This window comes from Channa argus, chromosome 15 (assembly GCF_033026475.1).
Source record: "Channa argus isolate prfri chromosome 15, Channa argus male v1.0, whole genome shotgun sequence".
Lineage (NCBI taxonomy): Eukaryota > Metazoa > Chordata > Actinopteri > Anabantiformes > Channidae > Channa > Channa argus.
Genome location: NC_090211.1, coordinates 15,621,945 through 15,649,563, shown reverse-complemented (window position 1 = coordinate 15,649,563; position 27,619 = coordinate 15,621,945). Strand labels below are relative to the sequence as shown.

Below are 27,619 nucleotides of genomic sequence, written 5' to 3'. Positions count from 1 at the left end.
TGCTTTTATGGAGGAAGGGTTTGGGGACTTTACATGTCGGTTTCCGTTATCGCATAATCCATTCATAGGGTTGATTAGTTACTGCAGAAATTTTATTGTATTCTCAATTTAGGTTTTTTCTTGTTTGTAAAGTAAGTTAATGTAAGACTGTGTGCATTTTACAGTACTTTTTACTGTTCTAAAATAGAAGACTTGGGTTAATACCTTCCATTCCTACAGTATATGTACATATAGTAGATAAAGCACCACAGATCCAGGCTGACTTTACTTTCTTATGGTCTAAAAAATGGCAAAAGAACTTTCCTGTGGGTACAGCACTTACAGAATACAAGCCTTTATTGACTGCACTCGTGCATCCTGGCATTTCTCCAGGGCAGGAAGTTCTTTTCCTGATCCTGAGTGACCTCTGCATGCCTTTCACGACAGCAGATGAGGGCTGAAACACACCGCTGTGCTAACGCACTCTTCACTGCTGCTCTGAGTTTTGCTCTGAAGAAACTCGAGTTTCTCAGGAGGCCGAAAAAAAGCCACTAAAACTTTTCTTATAGTAACATTTTTAAGCAGGTCTAACCTCTGCTTGAGACTTTTGTGCCTGGTACGCTGGCATAACAAGCTTTCAATGGTGGATTTTAAGATTCGGCCTAGTAAAGCGAGGGCACTACATGACAAATACATAAGTCATACATTCTCTGGGTCTGCCTGTAAACCTGTATTTTATTTTATGTTTTTTATTGGGGATATCAATTTCTTTCTACAGAATGCACTATAACTGCTAAAATCCTTAAACCAGTGGAGACTTATTGTGGCTAAGCTTTAAAGAAATCATCCCACAGTGATGATCTGCCTTCTAGACCCCTTTAGCCTCACAGTAAGAGGCTTACAGAGACACAACTCACATTACAAGTAAAGGAACATAGATTAGTTTACCTTACATTGAAGGGCCATGCTTGATCCAAATATATGTATACGGCTATATGATTGAATTGTGATTATTAAAACATCAATTTGACCAGAACAACACATGTACTTGTGTAATTCTATCACACTGTAAAATAGATGGTAACTTCAAATTTTGATGGGTTATTGATTTGTCAAAGGAGGTTGTATAAAATCTAACTGAAGCTCTATTCATGAACTTTTTATTTAGAAAAAAACACTTTAACATGTCAAAGGAAGCTATAATTACCTTTGCTCCCCAAATCTTAAAATATGAAGAGGCAATGCTAAGATATCTATTTAAACTGAAACCAACAGGTGCTGGTGAAGAAAGTGTACCGCATTACCTTTGCATTGTGCTGAGGAAGTGCTCCCACTAAGAGAATGAGCATTTCCAAATAAGGCAATCTGCATGAGCGCTGTTAAAGGTAATGTTTCCTAAGCAACATTACATATTGCATGGATCACATTTCACTTTTTGAATGTGACCTTTGTTTGGAAAAAAAAAAAAATCCAGAGTTTTGAGTAAAATGCAGCAACTACCTTAAAACAGAACCACTGTGAGGAAAACCAAATAACCAGTTGATGATGTCATGAAAAGATAGTGCAGTTTCTCTTTTGACAGAATTGGCTGCAGCTTTCATGATTACTTTGGCTGGGCAGATTTCCAGTCACAGAGCCTGTCTCTGCTCTCAACGGCTGCAGTCTTCAGGCTCCATCTCACTGCACATAAATAATGTTCAGCTCCATGCATGGAGTCATTTATGCACAAAGAAACTCCAAGAGTGAATTGTTTTTTTGAATACTTATACTTTCCTTAACTTATACTATGTGCCTTTCCCTGCATTATTTCAAATATTTCCAGACTGTAATATTCACTTTAGCATGATAAAAGCCTATTACAAAATAAAAAAGAAACAGTCAAAACAATTTCATATCAATCTTTATTGTATTTAGAAATCCACGCATCAAATCTTTTTTGTATTTTTTTCCTTTACCATTTACAACAGGGAAGAATGAGAGAGAAGCTAAACGTCATGCCTTTTCCAGCAGGCGCGATGCACTACAGGATGGGCTGAAATGGAGGAGATGGTGGTGGTGGTGGTGGTGGTGGGGGGCAGAGATACATAAAGTGCTTTTATCAACAGTTTTTTTTTTCTTTTAATAGAAAAAAGGATCAAAACAAAAGGTTTGAGGGTGGATGAAGAGAACAGGGGGGAGGCCCATGGGCGTGACAGCATGAGTGCATGTGAAGTAGGTGACAAGTTGATGAAGAGGAAGAGAGTGGTAGGGGTATTCATCTTCAAAAAATAAAAAAAGCATTCGAATGAAAAAAAAAAAAAAAAAAAAAAAGTGGTCTCAACCCAGAATCAGACTGGACTTGCCACCAGGTGGGTTTCTTCGGCCACCTGAGGTGGCACTGGCACCTCCCGATGGGGTGGAAGGCTGTGGTGTCTCCTTCTGCTGCTCTTGCTCCTCTTGCTCCACCTCCGCATCATCAGGGAAATCTATGAATGCAACAGAAGCAACAGAGTCATCCAAAATGTCAGATATTCAAATGGATGCAACTGCAGACATTTCAGGATGATTAAGGCCAAACAGCTTACAAAATATTTTTTAAAAATTATAGTTCCACAGTGAAATAGTGCTATCTGGAAAAACAAACTGTTAATGTATTACATGTGAGTGAGTTAGTAAATAGCTGGTGAACAAAATAGCAGCAGTACTGCTCTACGAATGCAGGGTTAATTCAAGGTAACTACAGAAAGGCTAAAGTTGAAAAAAAAAAGTGGCTAAATCTGTGTAACTTATGATGTAATGTTTTCATTTATGTATTTTGAGACTGATTATTTTAGAACACAAAACATTGACGTAGACCCCTGATATGACCCAAAAACTTAATTTAATAAAACTTAAGAAAAAAGGAGTTATGAAGATTATTTCTTTTCATCTACCATAATGCATCAATTACAATTCAATGATTCAAAAGTGGCTCAAACAATAATCAATTGTGAATTCCACCATAGAGCTAAAAGCTGAGACGACAGTTACTGCTACTCTGCAAAGCTAAGCAAGATATTGTACACAACTTATAGAATGATCGGATTTTGAATAAAACCATTACAGAATTAATATCTAAACTGCAGCACAAGTTTTAATGTCACAACATGCCTAAAAAGGTCTGTCCTGTGGCTCACTGTACTCTGACAAGCTACAGGAAATATGGTAGTGTGAAATAACTGTTTAGACCAGCATTTCTTGTATCATGAACCCTAGTTCTTCACCACTGCAACTCTCTTTATGTAATTCTCATTCAATCATCCTTAAATCACCTGTGGCAGTGAGACTCCCACATCTCCCCTTCATAGACCTTTCTTTACCATTGTTCAGTTAAAAAAGCCATTTTGTCATTTGTTTTTAAAGCATGACATAACCTGGGACCAGGCTAGATCTCGGAGCTCCTTATCCCCTATTCAACTTCAGAGTTGCTGACCAATTACTTCTTTCCATTTCACAGACCCAGTTTAAAAAAAAAAAACCCAACAGGTGATAAAGCATTTTCTGTTGCTGACTCCTCACTGTGGAACAAATTACTATTCTTTGCAAAAAACTGCCCCCCTCCCCAGATATTAGTATTCAATAGTATTATATGACTTATGTATGATTGTATTTTTTTATCTTTTCTGTGTTTTTATGTGATTACAATCATCAATTGTATAATCTAATAGTTCTGGTTTTGAAGCACTTTGGTCAACTTCAGTTTTAACACATGCCTTGAAATTGAGTTGTATTCCTTTGTCTTTTGGCTGTATCTTGTAGTAAGTGCAGATCTAAAATGGATCTGCTTATAAATTTAGAAATGTTTAAAAGAAGGTTAGCTGTTTTATTATTACATACAATTACTACTGTAGATAATGACACTTATCTACTAAATATTCACTGCTTGACTCCAGAGGATGTAGATATATATATATTTTATATGCCACAGATATTAGTAGTACAGAACCTGACAAATGTGGAGCCATAAACTCACATTTAAAGTGTCTGTACCTCAGCAAAACAACATTGTTTACTGTTGTGTGCTCTTCTTCTGGCTGACCTCATCGGAGTGAAAATTAACCATTTCTGGGAGCTACTTACATCTTACAGTGTGTTATTAACTGGAGTGCTTTTGATGAACATGTAAACATCAATACACACCCAATTTTTTATTATATATATATATATATATATATATATATATATATATATATATATATATATATATATATATATATATATATATATATATATATATATATATATATATATATATATATATATATATATATATATATATAAAAAACACAATCCATCTGCAAATAAAAATGGCTAAATAATGATTTCTACAGGCTTAGTGGAATGTGTGGTCAAACCCTCCATTATCAGAGGAGCCAGACACTCTCTTCCAAACATGCACCTGGAGGTTAATAAAAAGCTTTTCATACTAAGAGAAGCCTGCTATCAAAGAACAGCTGCTGACTACAGTCAGTCACACCATCATGACAGGGGCAAACCACATCAAAGGCATTATGAGATGTTGACTTTGAGAAGGGGAGCATGTGTAGTGTGTCTTAAAAAAATCCTTTTTATGCTGTAGAGCTATTCACTTAATAATCTGATTCTGAATACTAATCTGATTCATGCTGTTTCGACAGTGAGTGAGAGAAACACTCACCATCATTTGCTGGGTCTTGGCCATTCTCCATCTACAATGAAAACACAGGACAAAAATGTTATAACCTCATTGAACCAAAGGGCTTTCCTGCATTCTTATATCTGAATCATATCACTTCCTCTTTGTGACAAGCATCCGAACTTCATATAACAACGGCCATTGCTGGTAGATGCACTACATCCTTTCTGTTAACTTCTTCTCACACAAAGAACTTTTATTAATGTCAGAAAACCAAAAAAGGAAATAATGTTTACAAAAGTTATTCTTATACCCGAACACCATCCAGAAAGTAATTTCACAAATAGGAGGCCTCTGTTGAACCCCTAGCTAATTCTCAACAATTAAAATACACCAGAAAAGAGATTTCTGACCCTTGTGTAGTTTTATATTTCTAGTACATAGGCCATGTCTTTGTTTAGTGGTTCTCTCGTGACTGATATTGTATTTCACTCTGTTTTTTGATGTCATTGAAATTGCTGAATTAGAAAATTCTACCCGTGTCAGGCAGCAAAGATTAGCTCATTCTTAGAATAAAATGTAAACCTCCACAGGGATTACAAATGTCAGTGGAGAATATCCATGAAAAAACATCCTGGGTCAGTTTCAAATACATGGATAAAACACATCCACCCTCAGTGAATTTTCCACTGAACTGTTAAGAATTATACTTAATCTATAAGCATGTGCTTTCAAGCCTCAAACTAGGATGTGACACTGTTTTGGAAACAGCGTCTGTCAGATTAAATGAGTTACCTCTCGTCTCTGGTTCCACACCATGGCTGCTCCAGAGTTGTGGATGGTGGTCAGTTCCGGTTCTGGGTTCTTAGGGAAGAGAAGAGGCTGCTGGCACCGCCTCAGTGGGGCTGAGGGTTCTCCACACAGGGTACCTGTGGGTGCCCCACCTGGGAAGGTAAAAAACAGACAAAAAGAACAACAAACCCTTTTAATCACTAAGTAGACTGTAACACCAAAGCCCTTATCCCCATTTTTTCAATTTTTTATAATAATAATAATAACAATAATAATAATCTTTTTCCTCTTGGTCAGTAGATTAAAGTAGAGCTGGACAGGAAACACAAGGGACAAAAGCATGACTCAGTCTTCAAAGCAGCAGAGTCATACCATATGGAGACTTAACCAATTAGTCACGATGTTATCCTATACCCAAATGTTTCTAACCCTGCTCACCATGAGTTTCATCATCTCAGATTTGACAAAGCAAGAATTTACTGAGAGAATCTGACTAAAACAACATGAGACAAAATCAGTGAGAACCAATGGGAAACATCACCAAATCCACTCTGGCGTCTAAACAGACCCAGAAACACAGTGGAGCACTTCCAGACAGACAACCCAAATGCCAAAACTCACATAACCCTGTAACGGCTGCATTCTGCTTTAGCAGAAAGCGCATTAAACCCAGTGTTTGGCCCACTGTGGGGAGGCAGACTGTGCTAACCAAAGCCACATAAGGTAACAGCCCAGAGGGCCTGGGAGGGGACAGACTGTCTTTGTCATGAGGGAAACAACAACTGCTGAAGAAGCAGAGGAGTGGCCATTGTTGTTAATGGAGTGAAGTGAATCAGTACTCCTGAGGGCCTCTATCACTCAACAAGAACTTCCTTCATACATCATTTCTAAGTCTTGGCAATTCACTGAAAGTGAACAACAAATAGCAAATGGAAGAGGATTAAACTAGACTGAATGGGTGGACAGCAATGCATTATGTTAATGCCACAGCACATAGCCTTGTACTTAACCCTATAGATCTCCTGGGTCTATAATATAAATCTATCACTGAGCTTACTGATCAACAAGCTTGGAGACAGGAACAGCAATCATCCCACTACTGGTCGTTTTGGCTTCCTCTCTGATTACAGAGTCCTCATGTGGCCAGAGACTGAGGGCACTTGAACAAACCAACAGCTCTGGTATCTTAAAACCCTAAAATCCTGACCCACAACCTGCCAAAGGCACTGAACAACAATATACTCATGTGTCAGCATAAACATAATACAAGCACATTCCTACAGTCAAATGAGGTTATAGAAATGTTGTTTTCTGAAGAATACCGTTGTACATTTACATTGACTTAATTTGTCAATTTATTCACATCTCTAAAAACATTTTTCCCCTTTGTTCACTCAGGTACTGAGATCAGCTCTCTCCCCAACCACCCCACTTCAGTTGTGGTCAATTAAATTCCATTGATTTTTGACACTTGGAAAAATAGCAACATATCCAGAAACCAACCTGGTCACTTTGGCTAGACCACAGACTTTGATTTAATTGGAAATATTTATTTAAAATGGAAAACATCTTTCAAAAAACAGTTCACACTGAATTTCCTGGATTATTCAGAGTAAATAAAACTCCTTTTGGAGCATTATGGCTTAATTTGACATTCTTTATTAAAGAGGTGGACAGAAAACATACAGCGAGAGAGTTGATGTGACATGAGGCTAAAGTCCCCACCAGATTCAAATGCAGGATGCTGTGATTATGTGCCATGTGCTGTAACCATTTGGCTAACAGGGCATTCCACTGTCTGTCATTTAATTGAATGTCTGAATGTTGAGTGTGTAAATGTGTTCACTATTTAGTGTACTTGAATGCCCTTAAATAATGCAAGGTTCCACATCTTAATGCAATGCTTTACAGTTAAAGTCATTATTATTGTATCTACAGCTGTTAGTGATGAGGCAAAATTACGCAACTCTCTGTTCAGTATTCACTAAAAGTACTAAACGTACATCCAATATAAAATAGTGAATAAGTGAATAGGTAGTAATTTCAGATAAAAGCATAGTCTTGACTTTGTTTGAGGTTGTGGATAATTAGATACTTGAATTCTGAATGACCAAATTATACAACCATAGCCACGCTTACAGGTCTGCTCTCTTTTTTTTTGGTCAGACCAGGACAGACGTGTAGTAATCATGAAAACCAGTTGCTCGGTCTGACTTTTTGCACAGCGGTTAAGGATGCATACTATGTAAAAGCATTCCTCACTTTTTGCAATGAGAAAAAAGGCTAAAACCAATGTTGCAAACTGTTGGCAGGAGGCATGAGTATGTACTGCAAGATATTATTCTCAACCAAGTGTACACTGTTGGATTTTTAAAATAAATAAATAAATAAATAACTAAATAAGGATAATACACAGGACTCCATGCCAAAGCAAACAACCTTATTCATCTGGACTAGGAGTTTGTTCACATGCCAGGCACATCACACAATGCTTAGAAAACCTGTTATAGTAATAAACCATGCTCACTGAGGCTGAAACAAGTAGGCCTATCCATATCCTCGTCCAGTTGTATCCACTAAAGTGGGGCAACTATGAGCAGGCTCGCCTGAACTTGACCCCATTGAAACAATGCAAGCAGGAAAAGGTTTTAATGTCAGCAGCTGTTGGCTGTAAAGGGTCACAGTAATGATTTTAATGCAAATTCCTCATTGTCCACAAAACCAGAAAATGTAATATACCGTGTAAATGGTTTTCTACAAAGTGTCCAGTGTGAAAATATGCAAACCCTGACATGTGAGAAACTCATGGCCCTGCGCTGAAATGGAAATTAACTGACTGCTGACAACTTTGAGCCTTAATCTAATGCTGTATAGTTGGGTACAAATATCCAAGCAACAAAGCAAGAAAGATGATGCATACTGAATTATACTAGGCTAAAGTTTTATCTGGATTATAATAAACATAATGGCAAGCACAATAACATCAGGAGACATTAATGTTTCATTTAAGCAACTGTGGTCATACATTAGCAGTAACCTTCACAACTCAAAGCCATTCACAGGTCTCACACTACTGATGCTGCAGCAACTGCCTGATTTTCTTTTAACTTTAAATAAAACTTCCCTCGTGTCTATACAAGGCCACACATTTCAACAATTAATACATTTTAAGTGACATGTTTCTTTCCACTGAGGGCTGAGCCTTATCCCTATTTATCAAAGCGTAGTTTCAAATTACCCTTATCCCAGTGCTCCAGGGATTTTGGCTATTACACTTGTGGGATGTTCTTTCTGAGAACCTAAATGGAAACATACTAAATAACGCTCCAGTTTGTATCGTCTCCTAGCTCAAGTTAAAAGAATTAATTCCACGGTGCTTTTTGCTTACTTAAGCCTTCTTCAGTCTCGCAAAAGTAGTTCTGTCTACTTTAGCAAGAATGAACTTGCTCTTCTCTTTGTGCTTATACACGCTCCTTGATGCAAAACTCAAACCACTGCTGATGTTACTGTGTAAATCACAACCCTACAGTTTTCATGCTTTCTGCTCTGATATTATGAGATGGAAAATGAACTAAGCTGGTGTAGAGTGATGAAGGTTGAGTTACTGGGTGGATTGTTCCTCCGATGAGCATGCGGATCCTCAGGTTCTGCAAAGATGCTGGAGGCCATCTTGTTCTTCCGCTGGGGTGTCGTGTTGTCGTCTGTACCAAAGGAGAAGCTGGTATCCCCGCCTGGCGGTCGTAGTACCCTGAAGAGTGACAAATGAAGGATTAAAATAACAGTTGATTGACATCCTGCACGCCATGCTTCCATCCCCCCTCTGTTTTTACCAAACTAATAAACACAAGCTCTCCAGGTCACATGCCCCCTGATCAGCTGCACAGCACAAAAAAACTAAATCAATATTGAAATAAAACATGAGGATGCCTTAAGCTACGCACAGCCTTCTCCCTACTCCACCCTAACCCTTTCAAACACATATCTCTTACTCACACACACACAGGCTATGAGCAAGGTCTCTATACTCTAAGCCCCGGCTGTCAGTCTGTCAGACAGACAGTCACAATCTCAACCCTGCAGCTGACTCTAGTCACATATAACCACAGTTAGCTGGCTAACTGCTGCCTCTCCTCAGCATAGATTCCTTTGCAGTGACACACGTGGGGTTGGTGTCAGTTACTGGGAGCATTGTTATTTTATCATTTAATGAGTAAATCAAATTTAGTGCATCTTTTAGGTCAATATTACAAAAAGGGGTGAAAATTCTAAGGTCTACATTTAATATAGGTCACCTAATAATTAGCCTCTCTGTATTATTCTAGAACAATACAGAGAGGCTGCAGGCAGACCACTGTATGGTAAACAATACCTACTTTCCATTGACATTCCCTTTACCACATGCTGAACAAAAGGGACACGATAATGAGTAGGGACACCCTTTTTGCCTTGCTTTGCTGAAGGACAGTTGGGGTGGAGGACAGAAACTGATGTGCTTGCTGAGCCCCCTGCTGGACCCCTCCCTCTTTTTTCCAGCAAACTCTCCTCTCCTCAGAGTCCCTGAAGCCACCAGCTGACACACTGAGCAGCTGTCCAAGGGCCAGGCAGGCAGATGGGAGTCCAAAAATCAACTCAGATCTGAAAGCAGAACTATACAGCAACTAGAAAAGGAAAATCCACACAGCATGCACCGCACTGGCATGAATTTTCTCAATCAACTCTTGTGCGCACACTAATGTCTGTCACGTTTGGCTGTCACAGTAATGCCTAAACCAGACTTCACCTCCCGGCCAGAGAGGATGAGCTCATGTTTTCCACACAGATTGGGATGGGGGGGGGGAAGCTTTTTGCTGCCTGGCAGCAGACCCCACCCTAAAATGAAACAGCAAATATTATCAATAAAATGGCATTAATGTTCAGAATCCGTAGCTTCAGGCCAATGAGATCTAGCTGAGCCCTACAGCTAAAGGCAGCATGTCTGATAAGACAGGGTGGGAGGCTTTTGATGGCCTACTAAGATTTTAGCCTAATTCTGCTCAAGTTGCTGCTCTACAGATCCGTTTGGTCAGCCAGCAGCAGAAATGACCAGTAGCTTGTAAAAGGGGCTTTAAAGACAACAAGAAAAAGAGCTAAGTAAAGATTTACAGGCTTAGCTAGCTCAAAGCCCCCACCCTAGCCCCCGCATCATCAGAAAACAGCATGCCACTTCAAAACGTCTGATGCCTGACCGAGATTTTACATGCTCACTCAGCAAAGGCAAATGTGAAAATACTAGTATTCCCTTTAAAAAAATAAAATCAATTAGACACCTTTAATTTTAAGCCATTTTCTTATTTTCACTGCAAAGGGGAGAATAATGCATCCAGACGAGACGCATCACTTTACTGGAAGCTATGACTGCATGACTAAATGGTCCTCCTAAGGTGTTTTCCTCTGATTTCAACATTTCAAAGATCTTGGGAAAGGCGTAGGAAATATGATCCACTGAAATCGCAAAACCGAAAATGTGAGTTTTCCTGGGCTGCTGATCTCCTTAACCAACAATGAACCAAATCAGAGATAATGACATTTGCAGACCCAAGTCTAGTCTAGGCTTGTTCCTGTAATCAATCACATATTTGGACTATATGTTATTAACTATTCCCACGCTCTTTCAAAATATTGAACGCAAAGCCGACTGCACAGTTAATAGACTAAGAATAGCAGCATTCACAACTGCAAAGGGCAACACATTTAGAAATCACCACGGGAGATGGGCTGTGACTTGAACTACAAAAAAGTTATTTGTAGTCGGCAATATAACCAGCTGAAGCTAACCTCAGAAAGCTTTGTCCGTTATTTCCCAAAATCGGATGATCCATTCGGGTACTTGCCAGCGCTCTTTTCTTTCTGATGCTCGCTGAATTATTCTACAAAGCCCAGACCCGGATAACCTACCTAACTTGGTGAGGCTAAGGGTTGTGGTGCAACCCAACAAGATTAACTTAATTAGCAAGACTATGTGACAGTTCAGCTAAATCCAGAAAGATCCCTCGCCAGTCACCAGCGGGCTAGTGTAAAGGTAGCAGGCTGCCTTTAAGCAAGAGCAGAAGGCGTCTGTTAGCTCAGAGGCTTTGCCCACATCCCACTTCTTTTGTTCCTCCATGAAAGGTTTTCAACTCCTTTTACCTGGAACTGCTTTTAGCACCGGGCTCGAGTCCTTGAAAGGTGGTCGTTGTCGTCATGTCTATGAAGTATTTCGAAGCCTTGGCGGTAGCAAACAGTCAGTGAAAAAGTTATTAAAAAATTCCTCCACTTTCGCCCCGCAGAGATGCGACTGGATGCAGACTCCACCCGATACTGAAAAACATAACGAAGGCCAGATCCGCAGGTTCTGCGGTGCCAGCCCACGAGACTCAGCCCACAAAGCGTTCGGCCGGCTCTGATTGGACAAAACGTCACAGAACTCCGTTCTCACTGGACAGGACGTCACAGAACTCCGCTCTCATTGGACAGGAACTCAGCGATCGCCTCTCTTGTCGGTTGCAGGTCTTTGATCAGTCCATATCCCTCGGGGCTTTTCCTTGCTAATCTATTAACATTGATTATGACAATCTGCTGAAGATGAAATGCAAGGTTAAAGAAATGCATGTGTAAACTTTGATCTGGTTTACAATCATGCGCGCTTTAAAAGTCCCCCAGGCATGTTTGAAGATACATAAAAATACTGTGTTTTGTATATTTTGTGTACGTATGCATAATTCACAAAATGTCCATTAGATTGCCAGAAATTCTTAAAATGAGAACTACATTGAAAAATCAATCATCTACGAATATCCACATAATTTTCATTTTAAACGTTTATCTACAGGTTACAAGTTGTCACATCTCTGTGCATATTCTTGATCTAGGTCGTTATGTTTCCAGAAGTGGCAATAGACTCTCCTAATGTTACTAAACTTATAAATATGCAAGTTGGGTATCAGACCAGACCAGAATTAAAGTAATCCCTTTTGCTACATGTATTAAACTTAGACTTTAGGTGAACAATTTCCTGCTACAACAGATCATTTTAATGCCTTCTAGTGTCAAACCCTGACCTTATATAGGATTACATATGTCTTCCAAAATTCAAGAGAAATAACAATGACAAAAACTATCTTTGCAGCAAAATTGCAATCTTGATTTTAACTCCTGTCAGTTTTTGAACTTTTATATTGATTGTATTTGTGCCCAGAATAGGGCCTAACTATTTATATGGGTAACAGGACAAAAAAAAAAAAAAAAAAAAAAAGAACCTCTGGAAAAAGACAATAGCTTTATTTTAACAGACATTGTTATAGACAAGACAGGTCTTAACTTGAACATCTCTTTGGGCTTCCCCCAAATTTTAAGTTTGGCCTAGTCAAACAAATAATCAAAACACTGGTCTACAGACCCACTATAATATAAAAATGTATAAAATCAAATCTTTTTTCTGAAGATAACAGAAACCAATTGACACTCCAGCTCCATTCCCAAACTGGATATACATTCACTACACTGTATGATAATCAGTCCCAAAATAGAAAACCTTAAGAACAGATTTACAGGACATTGACCAAAGTTAGTGAAATCACTTTTATTAATTCTCCATCATCACCAGTCCTATCTGTCTGCCTCCTTAGAACAAGCCTTTTCAAATTGGTTAGGGAGATCCTTAACATTTACACAATACAGCATGAATAAACAAAACCTCAACTTAGGGTGATCTTGATGTGGCTTATGTACAAAAACAGAAAAGTGACGGGCGGGAATGAGAATACTATACAGCAGTTATGTGTAGCAGAGAAATGACAACTTCTTCTGCATAGAACTCCGTCGAAACAATGGGACAAGTTGCAAAGAAGCAGCCGGTGTGTATCACAGGTCAGGAAGGTTGTGGAGGAAAATGGTGACGCATGTGGCAGATTAAATCAGGCCCCCAGTCTGTTGTTGAAACACATCAATTGTATCTTCATCTTCCATTTCCAACTATTAAAAAGAAACGTGTTATTTAGGCATATGTGACACTAACACTGTGATGTTTGATTAGTTCTAAGTTCTACACAATCTTTAATATAGGCATATTGTATGTGCTAATATTTATGAAACAAAAGGTGTGAAGTAAAACTAAAATTTTGCAATTGCAAAAAAAAAAAGCTAAATAGTTGAGACCAAAAGAAAACACTGTGTTGGGATTTAATAACCACAATGTACAAAGACAGACTTGCACAGTATTGCAATAACATGCAAGTTTTGTCTGTTCCAACCATGATACTGCAGCAAATATAGTGCCACCGTTCTCCGTTATACTCATTTTTACAACCAAGTAAAATAGTTCGTTTTTCTCAGTGACTCATGTGAAGAACTGGTGTGTGTGCCTAGTTATCTTATGTATATTTAACTTTTTGATAGCTTTGTATTACAGATGTGGCTGGAGGCATTGGTCCTCTTTTGTATTAAAGGAAAACCAGTTTCTTCTGAAAAAAGCTGAAACCTTTATAAGTAACTGACACCTACTGTTCACAAAATGCTTTCTCCAGGTAGCACATTTTAAACAACATAGACAGAAAATAGAATAGGCACAATTAAGTTTTTATTTTGTCCAAAGGACAGTTTCCCAGGAGTGTTGTGGATTTTGAACATGCATTTTCAACTTTTGTCACTTTTTCTAGTTTTTTTACAAACCTTTTCACAAAGTGACGTTTTAATGAATCCTAACATAAAATAATACCGTAATTCTAATTGAAGACAACAGTCTTCTTCTTTTCCTTTTTTTTTCTTATCTCCAACATATCTAACATGAGCTGTCCCTCTAATGTCCTCATTCCTGATCCTGTCCATCCTCGTCACTCCCACCTCAACATCTTAAGCTCTGCTACCTCCAGCTCTGCCTCCTGTCTTTTCTTCAGTGCCACTGTCTCTAAACCGAACAACATTGCTGGTCTCACCACCGTCTTGAACATCTTTCCTTTCATTTTCTCTGATACTCTTTTATCACACAACACACCTGATACTTTTCTCCACCCATTCAGACCTGCCTGCACTCGCCTCTTCACCTCTTTTCCACGCTCTCCATTGCTCTGAACTGTTGACCCTAAGTACTTAAAGTCCTGCACCCTCTTTACCTCTGCTCCCTGTAACCTCACCGTTCCACCTGGGTCCCTCTCATTCACACACACGTATTCTGTCTTACTGCGGCGAAGCTTCATTCCTCTGTTTTCCAGAGCAGACCTCAACGTCTCTAGATTTTCCTCCACCTGCTCCCTGCTGTTGCTACAGATCACAATGTCATCTGCAAACATCATAGTCCATGGAGATTCCTGTCTAACCTAATCTCTCAGCCTTTCCATCACCAGAGCAAACAAGAAGGGGCTCAGAGCTGATCCTTGATGCAGACCCACCTCCACCTTGAACTCCTCTGTCACACCTACAGCTCACCTCACCACGGTCTTACAGCTCTCACACATGTCCTGCACCGCTCTAACATACTTTCTGCCACTCCAGACGTCCTCATACAATACCACAGCTCCTCTCTCTGCACCCTGTCATACGCTTTCTCTAAATCTACGAAGACACAATGCAACTCCCTATGACCCTCTCTGTACTTCTCCATCAGCATCCTCAAAGCTAATACTGCATCTGTTGTTCTCTTTCTTGGCATGAAACCATATTGCGCTTCCTCATATTCCTCATTGCTCTTTGCCACCTCTACCTTCACCTTATGCTGCATCTCCCTGTACTCCTGTCTACTCTCTTCAGTCCTCTCAGTGTCCCACTTCTTAGCTAACCTCTTTCCCTGTATACAATCCTGAACTTCCTTGTTCCACCACTAAGTCTCCTTGTCCACTTTCCCTTATGCCCATTGACACACCAAGTACCCTCCTACCTGTCTCCCTGATCACATTAGCTGTAGTGGTCTATTAATATGGAAGCAAACAGTCTAGTGAAATATAAGTACAATCCACTTCTAAGCAAGCAAGACATCCAAGTATTTTCATAGCTTCTTTGTTTTATTTTATGGCAGACAAAAGGCATGCAGGAATGCATGATAGAAAGGGTTTTAATAACTACACAATGTACAGGAAGAACAGAGGCTTGTTTCCTAATAGAAGTGCCCATATGTACAACAGTTACAATCAATACACTGTGAGATACCGGATACATTTTGGCTCATGTGTACACTTTAATGGACTTCCAATTGTCCACAGAAAAAGAAGGAAACAACGAAAAATAAAATTACTACTGTCTATGAAAGGGTCTAGACAATAATACATTAAATATTCATAACTTAGTGGTTAAGGATGACAGGAATGCATTATGCATGAAATATGTTTAGGGGTAAGAGGGTGCCCCTATGAATACACATTTTATAAGAATCTTCTGTTATTCAGTAACACATTATGAGAACGTACCTGTGCTGGTGTGTCTGTCTCATTTATTGGCTGTCCATCAAATCTGAACCTGATTTGCCTCATTGACAGTCCCTGCAGAAAAACACATAACTTCTGTGGTGAATCAAGCCTTAACATTTTTGTTTGTCCACAGAAACATTTATCATTACATTTATTCATTTGGCAGACCCCAATATCCTAATCCATTCCCATAAATGTCTACTGGTTGTATTGCCAACTAAGTTTTGTTAATAGTCTGTACAATTTATTTGGAGTGAAACACAAATGAAGAAATAATGAAAAACATCTGTAAATTTAAAAAAATATCTTCATGACAAATGTGTCTCTGTTTGGCTTGTTGGCAATAATACTTTGGGTTTTCTGTCTTCCAGAAAGATAAAAGCTCACAAATAAAATAAATTAATTTATTAGTATTTACAGATTTTTTTAATTAGTAGTTTTAGAGATTTAGATTTTTATTTATTTATTTGTAAAAATAAATAAATAAATAAAAGTTTGTATCAATCTAATGAATGTTCTTGTGTTATTTTTTTAAAACTGGACATCTACCCAGCTCATGAGAGAAGTAAACATTCCTGCATCTCATTACAGAGACTAACTGTGGAAACAAAAACTTCAGAAATGGTTTGGCTCATAGCTCCTGACTGAAAAGGTGAAATATATTTTATTAAAAACACATTAAATTACAGATGTAGATAAGTGGGTTTAGTTTAGGGAATCAGGGAGATGTAAAGCTTTAGGCTGTGTTCAGCTACTGAGGGAAAGTTTTCATTGGCTTTTTTGCTTGTTGTTTTAGAGCAGGAGGAACAGAGGTGAAAAACTGGATCACAGCCAATAAACAATAACCCTTTGAGGAACGATTACTTTGAAACTTGATCATTTGAATAACCTTTAAATGAGCATCATGTAGCTTTTTTTTCAGGCTTAACTTTTTACCATACTGTCTTTAGATGGTATGTATGGACTGGTGTCAATATTAGGGACATAGACATTGATACTAAACTGTAACCTTTCCACCTCTAGTCCACTTAAGTCTTTATAATGAATAAAAAAGTTACGGTTAACACATTTTGATGACCTAATGGCAAATGTTACTTTTTAACTGCCAAGACCTATGTATTCGTTTGCTAGTGATTAACTTAACATTATTTAAGTGTTAAAGTCCTGTAAATCATTCCATTTAACATAAGCTTTTTTCGTCTTCAAACATGGACATACTTCAAAGTTATTGCTGTGAACCATCAAGTAATTGCAACAATTATTTCCATTGGATGCAAATGCTGAAAAACAAAGGAACAGGACAAATGTAAGCCTTTCTCCACAGTTGCGAGGAGACAACTAGAGTAAATGTTGTTCTTTTGATAAACATTTAGGCCTACAAGGTCTCTGCTGTGCTAAAAATATTCCACTCTGATAGGCCTTTAAGATGTGTTGATGTGCAATTGCAGGAAAAGCTCACATGCAATGAATCTCTTTAATAATGGCTACATTACATTCAGGTTTGCCAGTTGTAGTGCCCTACTACTGTGCAGCCCTCATTTATGTCATTAATTACACTCATGCTTTTCTTTTGGATAAAATGGTAAAGGAGAGTTTTACTCAGTAACACAGAAACAATTGAGAGTGAATGTACAGAGGTGCTACACTTTGCAATCTACTTCAAAAAGTATAAAAAAAAGCTGGAGAGGAAGATTCTATCTAAAGAATATACAATTTAGTCTCAAAATTCCGTCTCCATTAAACGCAATCTCAGAGAAACTCAGGGATCATTTTTAGTCACATAAAAGGCTTTTATTTTTCTTAACATTTTAATTAGGGAAGCATAAGGTTAGGGTGAGTAACAAGTATATACTTCTTTAGATCCTTCATTTCAACATTGATAATTCTTTAATAAAGCCAATAGCCTTTACACATTTTTGGCGTGACTGTCAAATGACTAAATGGGATGAAAAATTAAAGGCAATTCAGCATTTTAGTTATTTGGTAAATCTGTGCCCGGTAAGTCAAATATTCTGTTGCGAAATGGTGTACTGAACTGTAATTACACTCCATGTGTGCACTCCCTAAAATAGTTCAGGAGGACTGGTTTAGGACACTAAACAGTAACATGGTAAATTTTCGCATTTATTCAGTAATGGCTGATAACGGGTAATGAATAATGCCCACCTGTCTCTCACAGTAGGCCTTCATGAGTTTGATGAGCGGCGTGTGTCTCTTGATCTTGAATTGCACCACAGATCCATCCTGACCTGCTACCTTTAGATTTATGTGTTCGTTGTTTTCTGTCTTGACTGGTTCCTGGGAGACAGAGAGATGAGAGAAAAGTGATATTAATCGTTATTCATTAATTAACAAACTCTTCATTCTTCACAAATTAACATGTCAGTTTTATAAACAAAAAGTAACATGCTTAAAAAGCTGCATGTTTCTACAAACATATAGAATTACTCTGAATTTTAAGGTGCAGCAATTCCTTCATCAGTGTGGACTGTAGATTATAATGGGTGACACTCATTATAGTTTTAAAGAATAAACAATGAATTCGTTTTTTTTTTTTTAAATGAACAAACCCACAAGGAGCTGGTCAGATGTAAAGCTACAGGTACTCAGTTCTGTTTGGATGAACACCACCTCCAACATGTCATTAAAGTAAGCCTGGCAATATGATTATGTATTAGTACATAATTATAGAGTTTTGAGCCAGTCAGATGCCTCAGGTTGACTCATAACCTACTGCCAAAAATGCTACTGAATAATATCAAACTTACAATATGTTTAGATAAAAGAAACGGAATAATGAATTCGCTTGGTTTGGCGAACCATATGGTTTACATGTAAATTGTTAATAAAATTAATTTGCCGAAAATATATTTGAATAAGCGTTAAACTCTTTACTGAAACAAATTTCCCGTTGTTTACATTGTGTTTCAAAGTCCGCAAAATCAAATTTACGAGCCACAGCCTGATACCTGCGCAAAGACGATCAAGATAAGAATGATCTGCAGAGGAGTAGTACACCAGTGCTTACTGGTATATAACTGAATGCATAAACTTTTCAACACTTGCCAAAATGAACACACACAAGCCATGAGCAGCAAATGCTATTTACACGCACAAAACACACGCATTGGTACATTGAGGGATGCGCTGAAGGTAACACCAGCTGTTGGATAGCTGTTTGTGGTCAGGCAGAAGCGATCTGCGCGCCTGGGGATGCGCGTTCACAAATCTTCCGGTCTATCAAAGTAGGAATAGGCAGTAGTTGAATTTTAGCTTTCAACTTTAACAATGTAAAACAGAACCTTATAGAAATGTCCGTTTTTACTACAACCCTTTCTGCCGAAAATTCGGTAAAATAAATTGGCATTTTGATACAATATGATGTTACTCACCTTAGGTTTTTCATCAGCCATGGTCACTCTTTTGGCGCTTCTCTATGGTGCCACACAAAGAATTCGAGTACGCGCACGTACTCGTTCCAGTTTAAATTATTCTAACCGAACGTGCGCGGCCTCGTGGCATTGCTCGTCCACTGCACCAGCCATTGATTGGTAGGAGGTAGTCACGAGGAGGAAAGATCTGTCTGGGCATGGGCGGGAGAGGCTCAATGCGCGTGAAAGAGGCACTTATGGACACATGCACGCGCACAGAGATGTTTTGCCTTTTTTCGTCAGCTTTACAGGAGTAATTATCCTATAATACGAACTCAATCCCACTGAGGGCCTCTTATCAATGGTGCACAGTTCAGTAATTATCACCATTTCATATATTACACACACTAGGATTGCAGTATTGGCACTTTTTGGTTTTACTTTTTAACCCTATAAATCCCAGCAGCCATCTTGTTTTTGGTCTTTACCATGAACATGCACTAAAACTATGGTAAATCAATACTTATAAACAACAAAATATTGTATTTATTCTTAATGCTGATTACTGCTAATCCATCGGTATGTTGGGATGAAACCACAACATGGTGCAAACACAGCAGACGGAAAAACAGGCAGAAGAGGGGGCAACTTCTCCGTGACATCATCACACATGCGTCGTGAGGACTTTCGACTGAATGAGTGAGGCGCGTAAGGCGCACTGCAATTGTGCTTCATTCTGTGAGGTGTATGTACCTGACTACTTAGTCGTTTTATATTGTGTTGTTTTAATAACATTATTCCCTGATGGAGGAGGTAGATGTTGAGCCGGCAGTCACTGTAAGTAATTTCCGTAGCCCTGTTTTCTCTTTTCATTTCCACTGAATAGCATTGCTAACAGGCTAGCGGACTCCCAGTCACCTAACAACAAGTTAGCTTTAGTCTGATTTGATCACAACACAGGAAATGTGTATATAATGTATACGTTGCTAAAGTAAATCATTGTAAGGCTAATGGTTAAATTATAAATCAGTCAGTTTGGAGTATGAGAAAAACAATCTTGAATGTGAACGCTTCCAAAATATTTTATTTGTCCATATTTATTATGAATATTTGATAGATAGATTGATAGTTTTGCGATAGATACATTTATAATTAAATATTAATAAATGAATAATTTGATTGTGATGTCGTTGTCCCTCTTACTTAAATGTAGAATATTCCTGCAGCCAGGGCTGGGAAGCATTTGGGATTTGCATGGGGTCCTGGTAACATCCTTGTGTATGAGACCTTTTACAAAGCATCAGGTAAGTATATATGGTAATACAAGGCCCTTTCTACATTGCCACTTTCTCATTCTATCATTTACCTCATGTTATTTTCTCACCTCTGACTGTTCTTGTGTTTCAGGTGCTTCAGGACCTGGCTGCTCCTTTATCCATGAAGTCAGGAAAGATGACGACATTTATTCCCCTATTTTACGCAAACTCTTCAATGAATCACATCACATCTTTGTTGGGCTCCAGACAATTAGAGAGGACCTCCCCAGCAAAAACAAAAAATCCCAGTAAGCAAATGTGAAGTCTGAGTCCTCTCCTGTCTTTTGCACGCCACTGCATTGCTTCCGAGTGGACCTGCGTGATAAATGGTCTATGCATAGTCAGCACAATGTGCGGATGCACAATTTTCACATTTCACAATGTGCGATGTCTATTGAGGCATATGAATTTAAAAACATCAAGCTGCACCTGTTACCCTGCTTGATACAATATGAAAACTTAAATGGTTCTCATTTTAATGACTAATCCACAAGAGAAATATGTCTAACTTAATTTTAAGGGTTTTTTGTTACACCTTCCAGACTCTGCATGCACTAGTTTCATAGTGAGTTAATGAGTGTATTAAACTACCTAATTTGTCCCTCCTAAATCACTTCAGTGGCCTAGTCACAGTGCTCACTTGCTTAATTTCAAACATAGGTGCGCTGAAATCAGTTGCATAGCCAGTATTGCACACAAACCCACTAAACAAGGGTTGTTCATTGAGCCTGCAGGTTTTTCGGTCAAAGGTCAAGTGAACATATCTATTTACAACTAAAGAAAGTCAAGAATTGTTAACACACAGGGTGAACATGAGTGGCAAATACTTTTACTCGAAGCATGTTCCTATACTCTCTAATCAGCCACCTGCTCTCCCTCATTCTACTTACGTAATCATTCTAGTAAGATCAGTTGTTTATATTGTTCAGCGCTAGTCCTGATGTATAAAATCTAGACAAAGCACTGTTATACTAATGTTAGAGAAATTACATACAGTATGATATGATTGGATATAATGGTTTGGTCTTTCTTGGTCCTTAGGTTTGTCAGCATAAGTAAAAACTACAGATCTGTGTTACGAGCCTGTATGGAAGAACTTCAGCAAGTTGCAGGTCAAAATTTTTAAATATCATTTGACTATTTTACTCTTCAGTGTAGTTATCCAGGGTCACCAAACTGACATTTTCTGTTTTCTGCAGTTTCAACAAAAGATGCAGAAGTGTCTACGCAGTATGGAAATCAGGTATTTTAAATTGCTGTTTGTGTGTCTGTGCAACATTATGCTGAGATATTACACCATGTTTAAAGACTAGGCTAAGACATCTGCAGGATGCCGTATGTGTTTGGCTTCTGAGAAGATGTAGGCCACTAATTATAAACAGTCATCATCTTTTGGTTACTGTATCATTATAATATTGTGATATAGGTTATGCAAACAGATAGCATTTTATTTTCAAACAGACCTACTAAAGTGCTAATGGAAAGCTCCATTATTTTTTCATTTGGGTCGTCTGTCCTAACCTCAGCCTCTGTTTTGTTCTAATAGGTGTCAATCTTGTTGGCAATAGAGCTGATCTGGAATCTGTGTGAAGTGCTGTTCATCGATGCTGCCCCCGGTTAGGGTTTGATTTTGTTCTTGTGGTTAATTCCCATTTTTGGGGTGAGGGAATTACGGTTTATAACTTTCACCAGCTGATACAAACAGACCAACAGTGTGTGTGTTTATGTGTATCCTTAGCGGGGTCCCTGTTGCTCCATCTTCTGGACTGGGTAAGGTTACACAAGGCTGATGTGGATGAGAAGGCCAGAGAGGTGCTGCAAAGTGAGAGCCCCGCTGAGCACCAAGACTACTGGGATGTGGTAGGTGCAGCACATCCACAAACGGATGCCCTTTAAATGTTATATATTTTCACCTTTTAGTGATTGATGCAATCACCGTATGGTCTGTGCAGGTGGTGAGCTATGTGCTGCAGGGCAGGCTGGAAGAAGCCAGACAGATGCTGGTGAAGCAGGCTAACTTACAGCCTGCTGCTAGAAACCTGTACAAGCTGATGGACAATCTGCTCAGCAAGATGCCTTTCTACAATGTAAGATAACTTTTTAATAACTCACATTTTAGTGCAGCTTTACTCTTAATCAAATTTCTATTTGATTTTTTTTTTTTTTTTCGCAGTCCTTACAGCCAGAATTAATTTATACATGGTTTTGAAATCAGCAGAATGGCCTGGTGTCATACATTTGTAAATGTAACACTTGGTCAAAATGGCATTACTTAAATTTCGAAGTTTGAGAAGCGTATAATTTTGTGGTATGAAATAAGTATTAATGCATCATAACTATAAATTTCCTTGAACACATTGTGACTATTAGTCTGTAAAAGTGGATAAAGTTGGCGACACTCCTGAAGTTTAGCGTTGGGGAAATAAAAGTATTACACCTCCACCTCCACTCATGCTAGGACGAGTAGACCTGTAGGCTGCTTTTGTAAATATTTAGACACCTCACAAAAACAACTTATGGTACCTTTCTTTCCCAAATATTCTATAATTCAGCCTGGTGGCACTCAGACACCAACAGAATTTGATGTGAAGTGGAGACACTGGCACGGTGAAGTAGAACGCTGCCTGCAGGACAACTCTTTTGCTAGCAATCAACACCTGGAGCTCATCTGCAAAGTTAGTGAATGCCCTCAGCCGCAGATTTTCTTTATGTGGCAAGATTAACCTTATGCAGCATGATTTTTGCTTTGTTTTTCTCGAAGCTAATTTGTAATTATGTATGAAAATACGTATGTTAGAATGTAATATGTTGTAATCCATAGCCCAGTTTTTCCAAGACTGAAATTAAATTATTAACCTAACACCATATAAAGTAACATTTAATAATCTTTATCATGTAATTTTAGATCTTGGATTTAGATCTAGTTTTAGTGCATGTTCATGGTAAAGACCAAAAACAAGATGGCTGCTGGGATTTATAGGGTTAAAAAGTAAAACCAAAAAGTGCCAATACTGCAATCCTCAGCCGCAGATTTTCTTTATGTGGCAAGATTAACCTTATGCAGCATGATTTTTGCTTTGTTTTTCTCGAAGCTAATTTGTAATTATGTATGAAAATACGTATGTTAGAATGTAATATGTTGTAATCCATAGCCCAGTTTTTCCAAGACTGAAATTAAATTATTAACCTAACACCATATAAAGTAACATTTAATAATCTTTATCATGTAATTTTAGATCTTGGTGGGGGATGAGGACACTTTGCTTGAGCACAAGGAGCTACTGAGCACCTGGTACCACTTCCTGGTCACTAGACTGCTCTTTTGCCACCCCACTGTCAAACCCACTGAGTTACATTACTATGCACAGGTACACTTGAGTAGGCAGCACTCAACATTTGTACTCACTGCAACCATACTCTTGATATTCAGTGTGCATGCATGCGCTAACTTTGCAGTCATGCATGACCATGTTCCTGGAGTTGAGAAGTGTCCCAGAACCCCTGGACAGCATTTTACTGGCTGCCTTTGAGTTTGACATCCATCAAGTCATCAAGGACTGCAGGTAACACCCATAATTGCATAATTACAGTACATCAAAGCGTGGTGTCTTGAATTGTAACCCTTTCCCAGTTCTCACAATTTCCTAATTTCATGTGTCCCTTCAGCATTGCACTCAACAACTGGTGGTTTGTGGCCCATTTGACAGATCTCTTGGATCATTGCAAACTCCTCCAGTCTCACAATCTACAGTAAGTGCTCTGTTTGCTTAACCCAGGCATAAGAAGATTGTACTCCTTATTCCTAACATTTACCATATCTTTCTAATGTGTGCTTGTGTTCAGCTTTGGGTCCAACTTGAGAGAGTTTCTTTTATTAGAGTATGCCTCTGGTCTCTTCACTCATCACAGGTACGGGTTTAGTCTATGTACAGTAATATAATTATTTTTATGGTATGACAATATGAAAACTGTGGCTTTTGGAGCTGTAATGTAATATTGTATCTGGTATAATAATATTGTTTGTGTGTGCAGTTTGTGGCAGTTGGCTGTGGACTATTTTGACCACTGCCCAGAGTTTGGCCGTGTCTACCTGGAGCTGCAGATTGAGCGTGTTCCTTTAGACACAGAGCGCAAAGCCCTTAAGGTGCTCAGGATCTGTGAGCAGAGGCAAATGTCAGAGCAAGGTAGAGCTTTCGTTTTTTGTCATTCTTTCATTATCCACATATATCTACCTGTGTTACACACGTGTACATAAGGTAGTTAGCCCCTTTTTTCTGTGAAGAAGTGGTAAAAAAAAACTTTTTATTTTTGTCTTCTCCATTTAGTGCGGAGTATCTGTAAGATCATGGCTATGCAGGCTCTAAGGAACAACAGACTGGGTTCTGCTCTCTCCTGGAGCATCAGGGCCAAAGATGCGGCCTTTGCTACTCTCATCTCAGAGAAGTGAGTTGCCTTGAACAGTGCACTCAGTCTGTAAGAGGTGCCAGAACACTCTAAATAGTTGTGTCGACTTCTTTCAATCTTTAACATTGCTAATATGTTAGTGTGTTGAGATTACACCATAGACACTCACACTGTAAAGTACACATCTATTTCTTCCAATTTAGAATTAAGATTAATCTCCTAGTATGTTTGTTTTTATTTTTATCACACCCAAAGACAGTAAAAAGCTACCTACCTACTTCTGGATGCCATAGTGATAAATTACAAGTAATTAATTCAAAACAAATCAAGCACTGTAGCCTGTATGAGGTATCAAATACATCATTATACTTACAGCTTGCCTTTGTTAACATGAAGGCACTGTGCTTTTAATTAGTTTTTTCCAGCTAGGTTTAAATTTTTCCGTGTGTGTGTGTGTCTCTCAGGTTCCTACAGGATTACTGCGCCAAAGGAATGTTCTCGGATCTGGACCTAATAGACAACCTGGGCCCGGCAATGCTGCTCAGTGACAGGCTCACTTTCCTTGGTATATGGATCATACAAACAATTACTGTCACTGCCCCACTTGTGAAGTAACTACTGTATCTCTCACAAGTTCAATACACACGTCAAGTGAGGAGACATTCAGCCATGGAAAATTGTCTTTCTAGCTCATTGATATTCTTTTAAAATTTGCATATAAAGACATACTGGGGTATAAATACAACTAAGGATAATGTGATACTACATTAAATTGAGCCTATATATCATGTGATTTAATGTACATGTCAGCAATAAGCAAATTGCTCAAAATATATGGATTTTAGTGTTGCAGACTTTCTTGCTCTCTTTTCATTTCTAGGAAAGTACCGTGAGTTCCACAAGTTGTATGGAGAAAAACGCTACAGGGAGGCAGCAAAGCTGCTCCTTTCTCTTATGACAGCCAAGATTGCCCCCAGGAGCTTCTGGATGACTCTGCTGACTGACGCCCTGCCGCTGCTGGAACAGAAAGAGGTCAGTCACCACAAAGTGTTGGAAAATTGTTCTCATTATAATAAAAATTAGTCCTGTATAGCAGGTAGTTTGAAATATTGACATTTGATTAATGGTTTGCATTTTTAAATTTAAAATTTTACTTTCTGATGATTCTGTATTCTATTTAGGCAAACTAAGAAATCTAGTATTAAGACACACTGCATTAGAGAGAACAAATTGCAAAGTACAGGCAGTACCTAGTGATTATTTCCATTATTGACTAATCTTTTCTTGTTTTGTCTCTGTAACATCAGAAAACAGTAAGAATAAACCTAAATATATACTTTTTCCTGTTATAGAAGAGTGAGAAAAGCAACAAATATTATTTAAGAAGCTGGAACAACAAATTATTTAAATAGGTTGCTTTAAAACAAACCAAATTTTAGTCATTGCTGATTAACTTATTATTCAACAGAAAATTATCTAAGTAGTAATTATCTAAGTAGTAGTAGCTCTATACTAAACAATAGCCCGATACCAGTAGGATTTATTGAAATGTAGTATAGAAATGAATCCAAGTTTTAACAGTTAGTTTTGGATTGTAATGAGACACGTTTTGTTCAGTTCGTAGTTGCATAATTGCCTGTGCTAAGTTATTGGCTTTAAATAAAACTAAATGTGTTTTTAAGCCAGATGAAAAACTAGGCTCTATAGCAGGTGATTTTCAGAAGATTTATTAACTTATCTGTTGATTTGTTCACATTTCTGTTGGAATTGTCTTGTTGTGTATGAATGTTTTCATTGCCATTTTTTGTGTGTCCGTTTAGGATCATTTACATTTTGTAGTGACTAAAAGTGACAGTGGGTCATCTTCTTTATTTATGTTGTAAAGTCATCTTGTATTCTTTAGTTTGCACAATTTCATTGTCCTGGTACAGAAATAAAGTTAGGTTCTCTCATGGCACATGACACATGGCGTGGTACACTTGGCCTGACAAATTCTGCAGTTGACATTATGTTAGACATGGGACACAAGCATGAGCCAAAGAGCTGCAGTGCTCACAAAAAGGTTGCTCTGTGGACTGGGCTTAAATTAAAAAGCAGTTGATTTGGTTCTGGTTGTAGGTGATCTTCTCAGCAGAGCAAACCTATGAGCTGATGTTCTGTTTAGAGGAGCTCACCTCCTCACTGAACATCACAGCTCCCAGCACAGACAGAACAATGCAGGTATGTATCTTTCCACACAGCATTGCCACTGCTTATGTGAAGGTGTTACCCTGATGCTGTTCTCTGTTTGATTAATATTTGGTCACATTTGAAAGTTTAAGAAGTCTGTCAACTAGGGGCATATACTAGAAATCATATTTTTAAATTCTGAAGAATCATTTACTCCACCAGTTTACATAAACATTTTTATATTCCCTACCCTGCATCTGTAATACATAGATTTGCTAGAGTATGCAAGACCATCAATCCCCTACACCTCTGTCTTTTTAGGAGGAAGACATTGAGCTGACCAAAGTGGAGCTTCTAAGACTTGCTCTTGCCAGGAATCTCGCTATGGCTATAGTCAAAGAGGGAACAGTTGAATCGTGAACGGTGACATTTGAAAGAAAGCTCTTTTTTTGCATATTTTTTTACTGTATATACAATTTAAGTAAGTCAAAATTTGCTCACTGATAATAAACCTTTTCATAAAGTACATTGTCTTGAAACTTA

General features: G+C 38.3%; 3 protein-coding genes across 4 annotated transcripts; 1 reads left to right on the top strand and 2 right to left on the bottom strand.

Moving 5' to 3' along the window:
- Window positions 1-1,862: 1,862 nt before the first annotated feature.
- Window positions 1,863-11,776, bottom strand: LOC137100625 (jupiter microtubule associated homolog 1-like). 2 transcript variants are annotated; one of them, XM_067478513.1, is made up of 5 exons: window positions 11,570-11,776; window positions 9,010-9,152; window positions 5,408-5,556; window positions 4,655-4,685; window positions 1,863-2,444 (listed from the first exon to the last, which is right to left on the bottom strand). In XM_067478513.1, exons 1-5 carry the CDS (start codon window positions 11,623-11,625, stop codon window positions 2,296-2,298), a joined length of 528 nt encoding a protein of 175 aa, XP_067334614.1. In that variant the 5' UTR covers window positions 11,626-11,776; the 3' UTR covers window positions 1,863-2,295. The 2 variants fall into 2 exon arrangements, with proteins under 2 accessions (XP_067334614.1, XP_067334615.1); XM_067478514.1 differs by lacking the exon at window positions 11,570-11,776 and adding an exon at window positions 11,219-11,376.
- A 905-nt stretch (window positions 11,777-12,681) lies between these two features.
- On the bottom strand, window positions 12,682-19,354 carry LOC137100626 (small ubiquitin-related modifier 2-like). The gene is made up of 4 exons (XM_067478516.1): window positions 19,209-19,354; window positions 17,983-18,114; window positions 15,817-15,888; window positions 12,682-13,393 (listed from the first exon to the last, which is right to left on the bottom strand). Exons 1-4 carry the CDS (start codon window positions 19,227-19,229, stop codon window positions 13,331-13,333), a joined length of 288 nt encoding a protein of 95 aa, XP_067334617.1. The 5' UTR covers window positions 19,230-19,354; the 3' UTR covers window positions 12,682-13,330.
- A 501-nt stretch (window positions 19,355-19,855) lies between these two features.
- nup85 (nucleoporin 85) lies at window positions 19,856-27,602 on the top strand. The gene is made up of 19 exons (XM_067478505.1): window positions 19,856-20,024; window positions 20,401-20,491; window positions 20,595-20,751; window positions 21,545-21,615; window positions 21,703-21,746; window positions 22,050-22,119; window positions 22,242-22,363; window positions 22,456-22,590; window positions 23,056-23,178; window positions 23,740-23,871; window positions 23,960-24,066; window positions 24,170-24,253; window positions 24,347-24,412; window positions 24,536-24,687; window positions 24,829-24,946; window positions 25,372-25,472; window positions 25,788-25,939; window positions 27,026-27,127; window positions 27,398-27,602. Exons 1-19 carry the CDS (start codon window positions 19,992-19,994, stop codon window positions 27,494-27,496), a joined length of 1,959 nt encoding a protein of 652 aa, XP_067334606.1. The 5' UTR covers window positions 19,856-19,991; the 3' UTR covers window positions 27,497-27,602.
- Window positions 27,603-27,619: the final 17 nt, after the last annotated feature.

Coding starts and splice junctions, on each gene's coding strand:
- LOC137100625 (XM_067478513.1), bottom strand. CDS start 11,625: ATGACGACAACGACCACCTTTCAAGGACTCGAGCCCGGTGCTAAAAGC. Junction 4,686..5,407: donor TGTGGAACCAGAGACGAGAG/GTAACTCATTTA, acceptor TTTTCATTGTAG/ATGGAGAATGGCCAAGACCC. Junction 2,445..4,654: donor CCAAGACCCAGCAAATGATG/GTGAGTGTTTCT, acceptor TTGCATTCATAG/ATTTCCCTGATGATGCGGAG.
- LOC137100626 (XM_067478516.1), bottom strand. CDS start 19,229: ATGGCTGATGAAAAACCTAAG. Junction 15,889..17,982: donor AGGCCTACTGTGAGAGACAG/GTGGGCATTATT, acceptor GTTTTTCTGCAG/GGACTGTCAATGAGGCAAAT. Junction 13,394..15,816: donor AGACAGACACACCAGCACAG/GTACGTTCTCAT, acceptor TCTTTTTAATAG/TTGGAAATGGAAGATGAAGA.
- nup85 (XM_067478505.1), top strand. CDS start 19,992: ATGGAGGAGGTAGATGTTGAGCCGGCAGTCACT. Junction 20,752..21,544: donor AGCAAAAACAAAAAATCCCA/GTAAGCAAATGT, acceptor CTTGGTCCTTAG/GTTTGTCAGCATAAGTAAAA. Junction 21,616..21,702: donor AGAACTTCAGCAAGTTGCAG/GTCAAAATTTTT, acceptor TGTTTTCTGCAG/TTTCAACAAAAGATGCAGAA.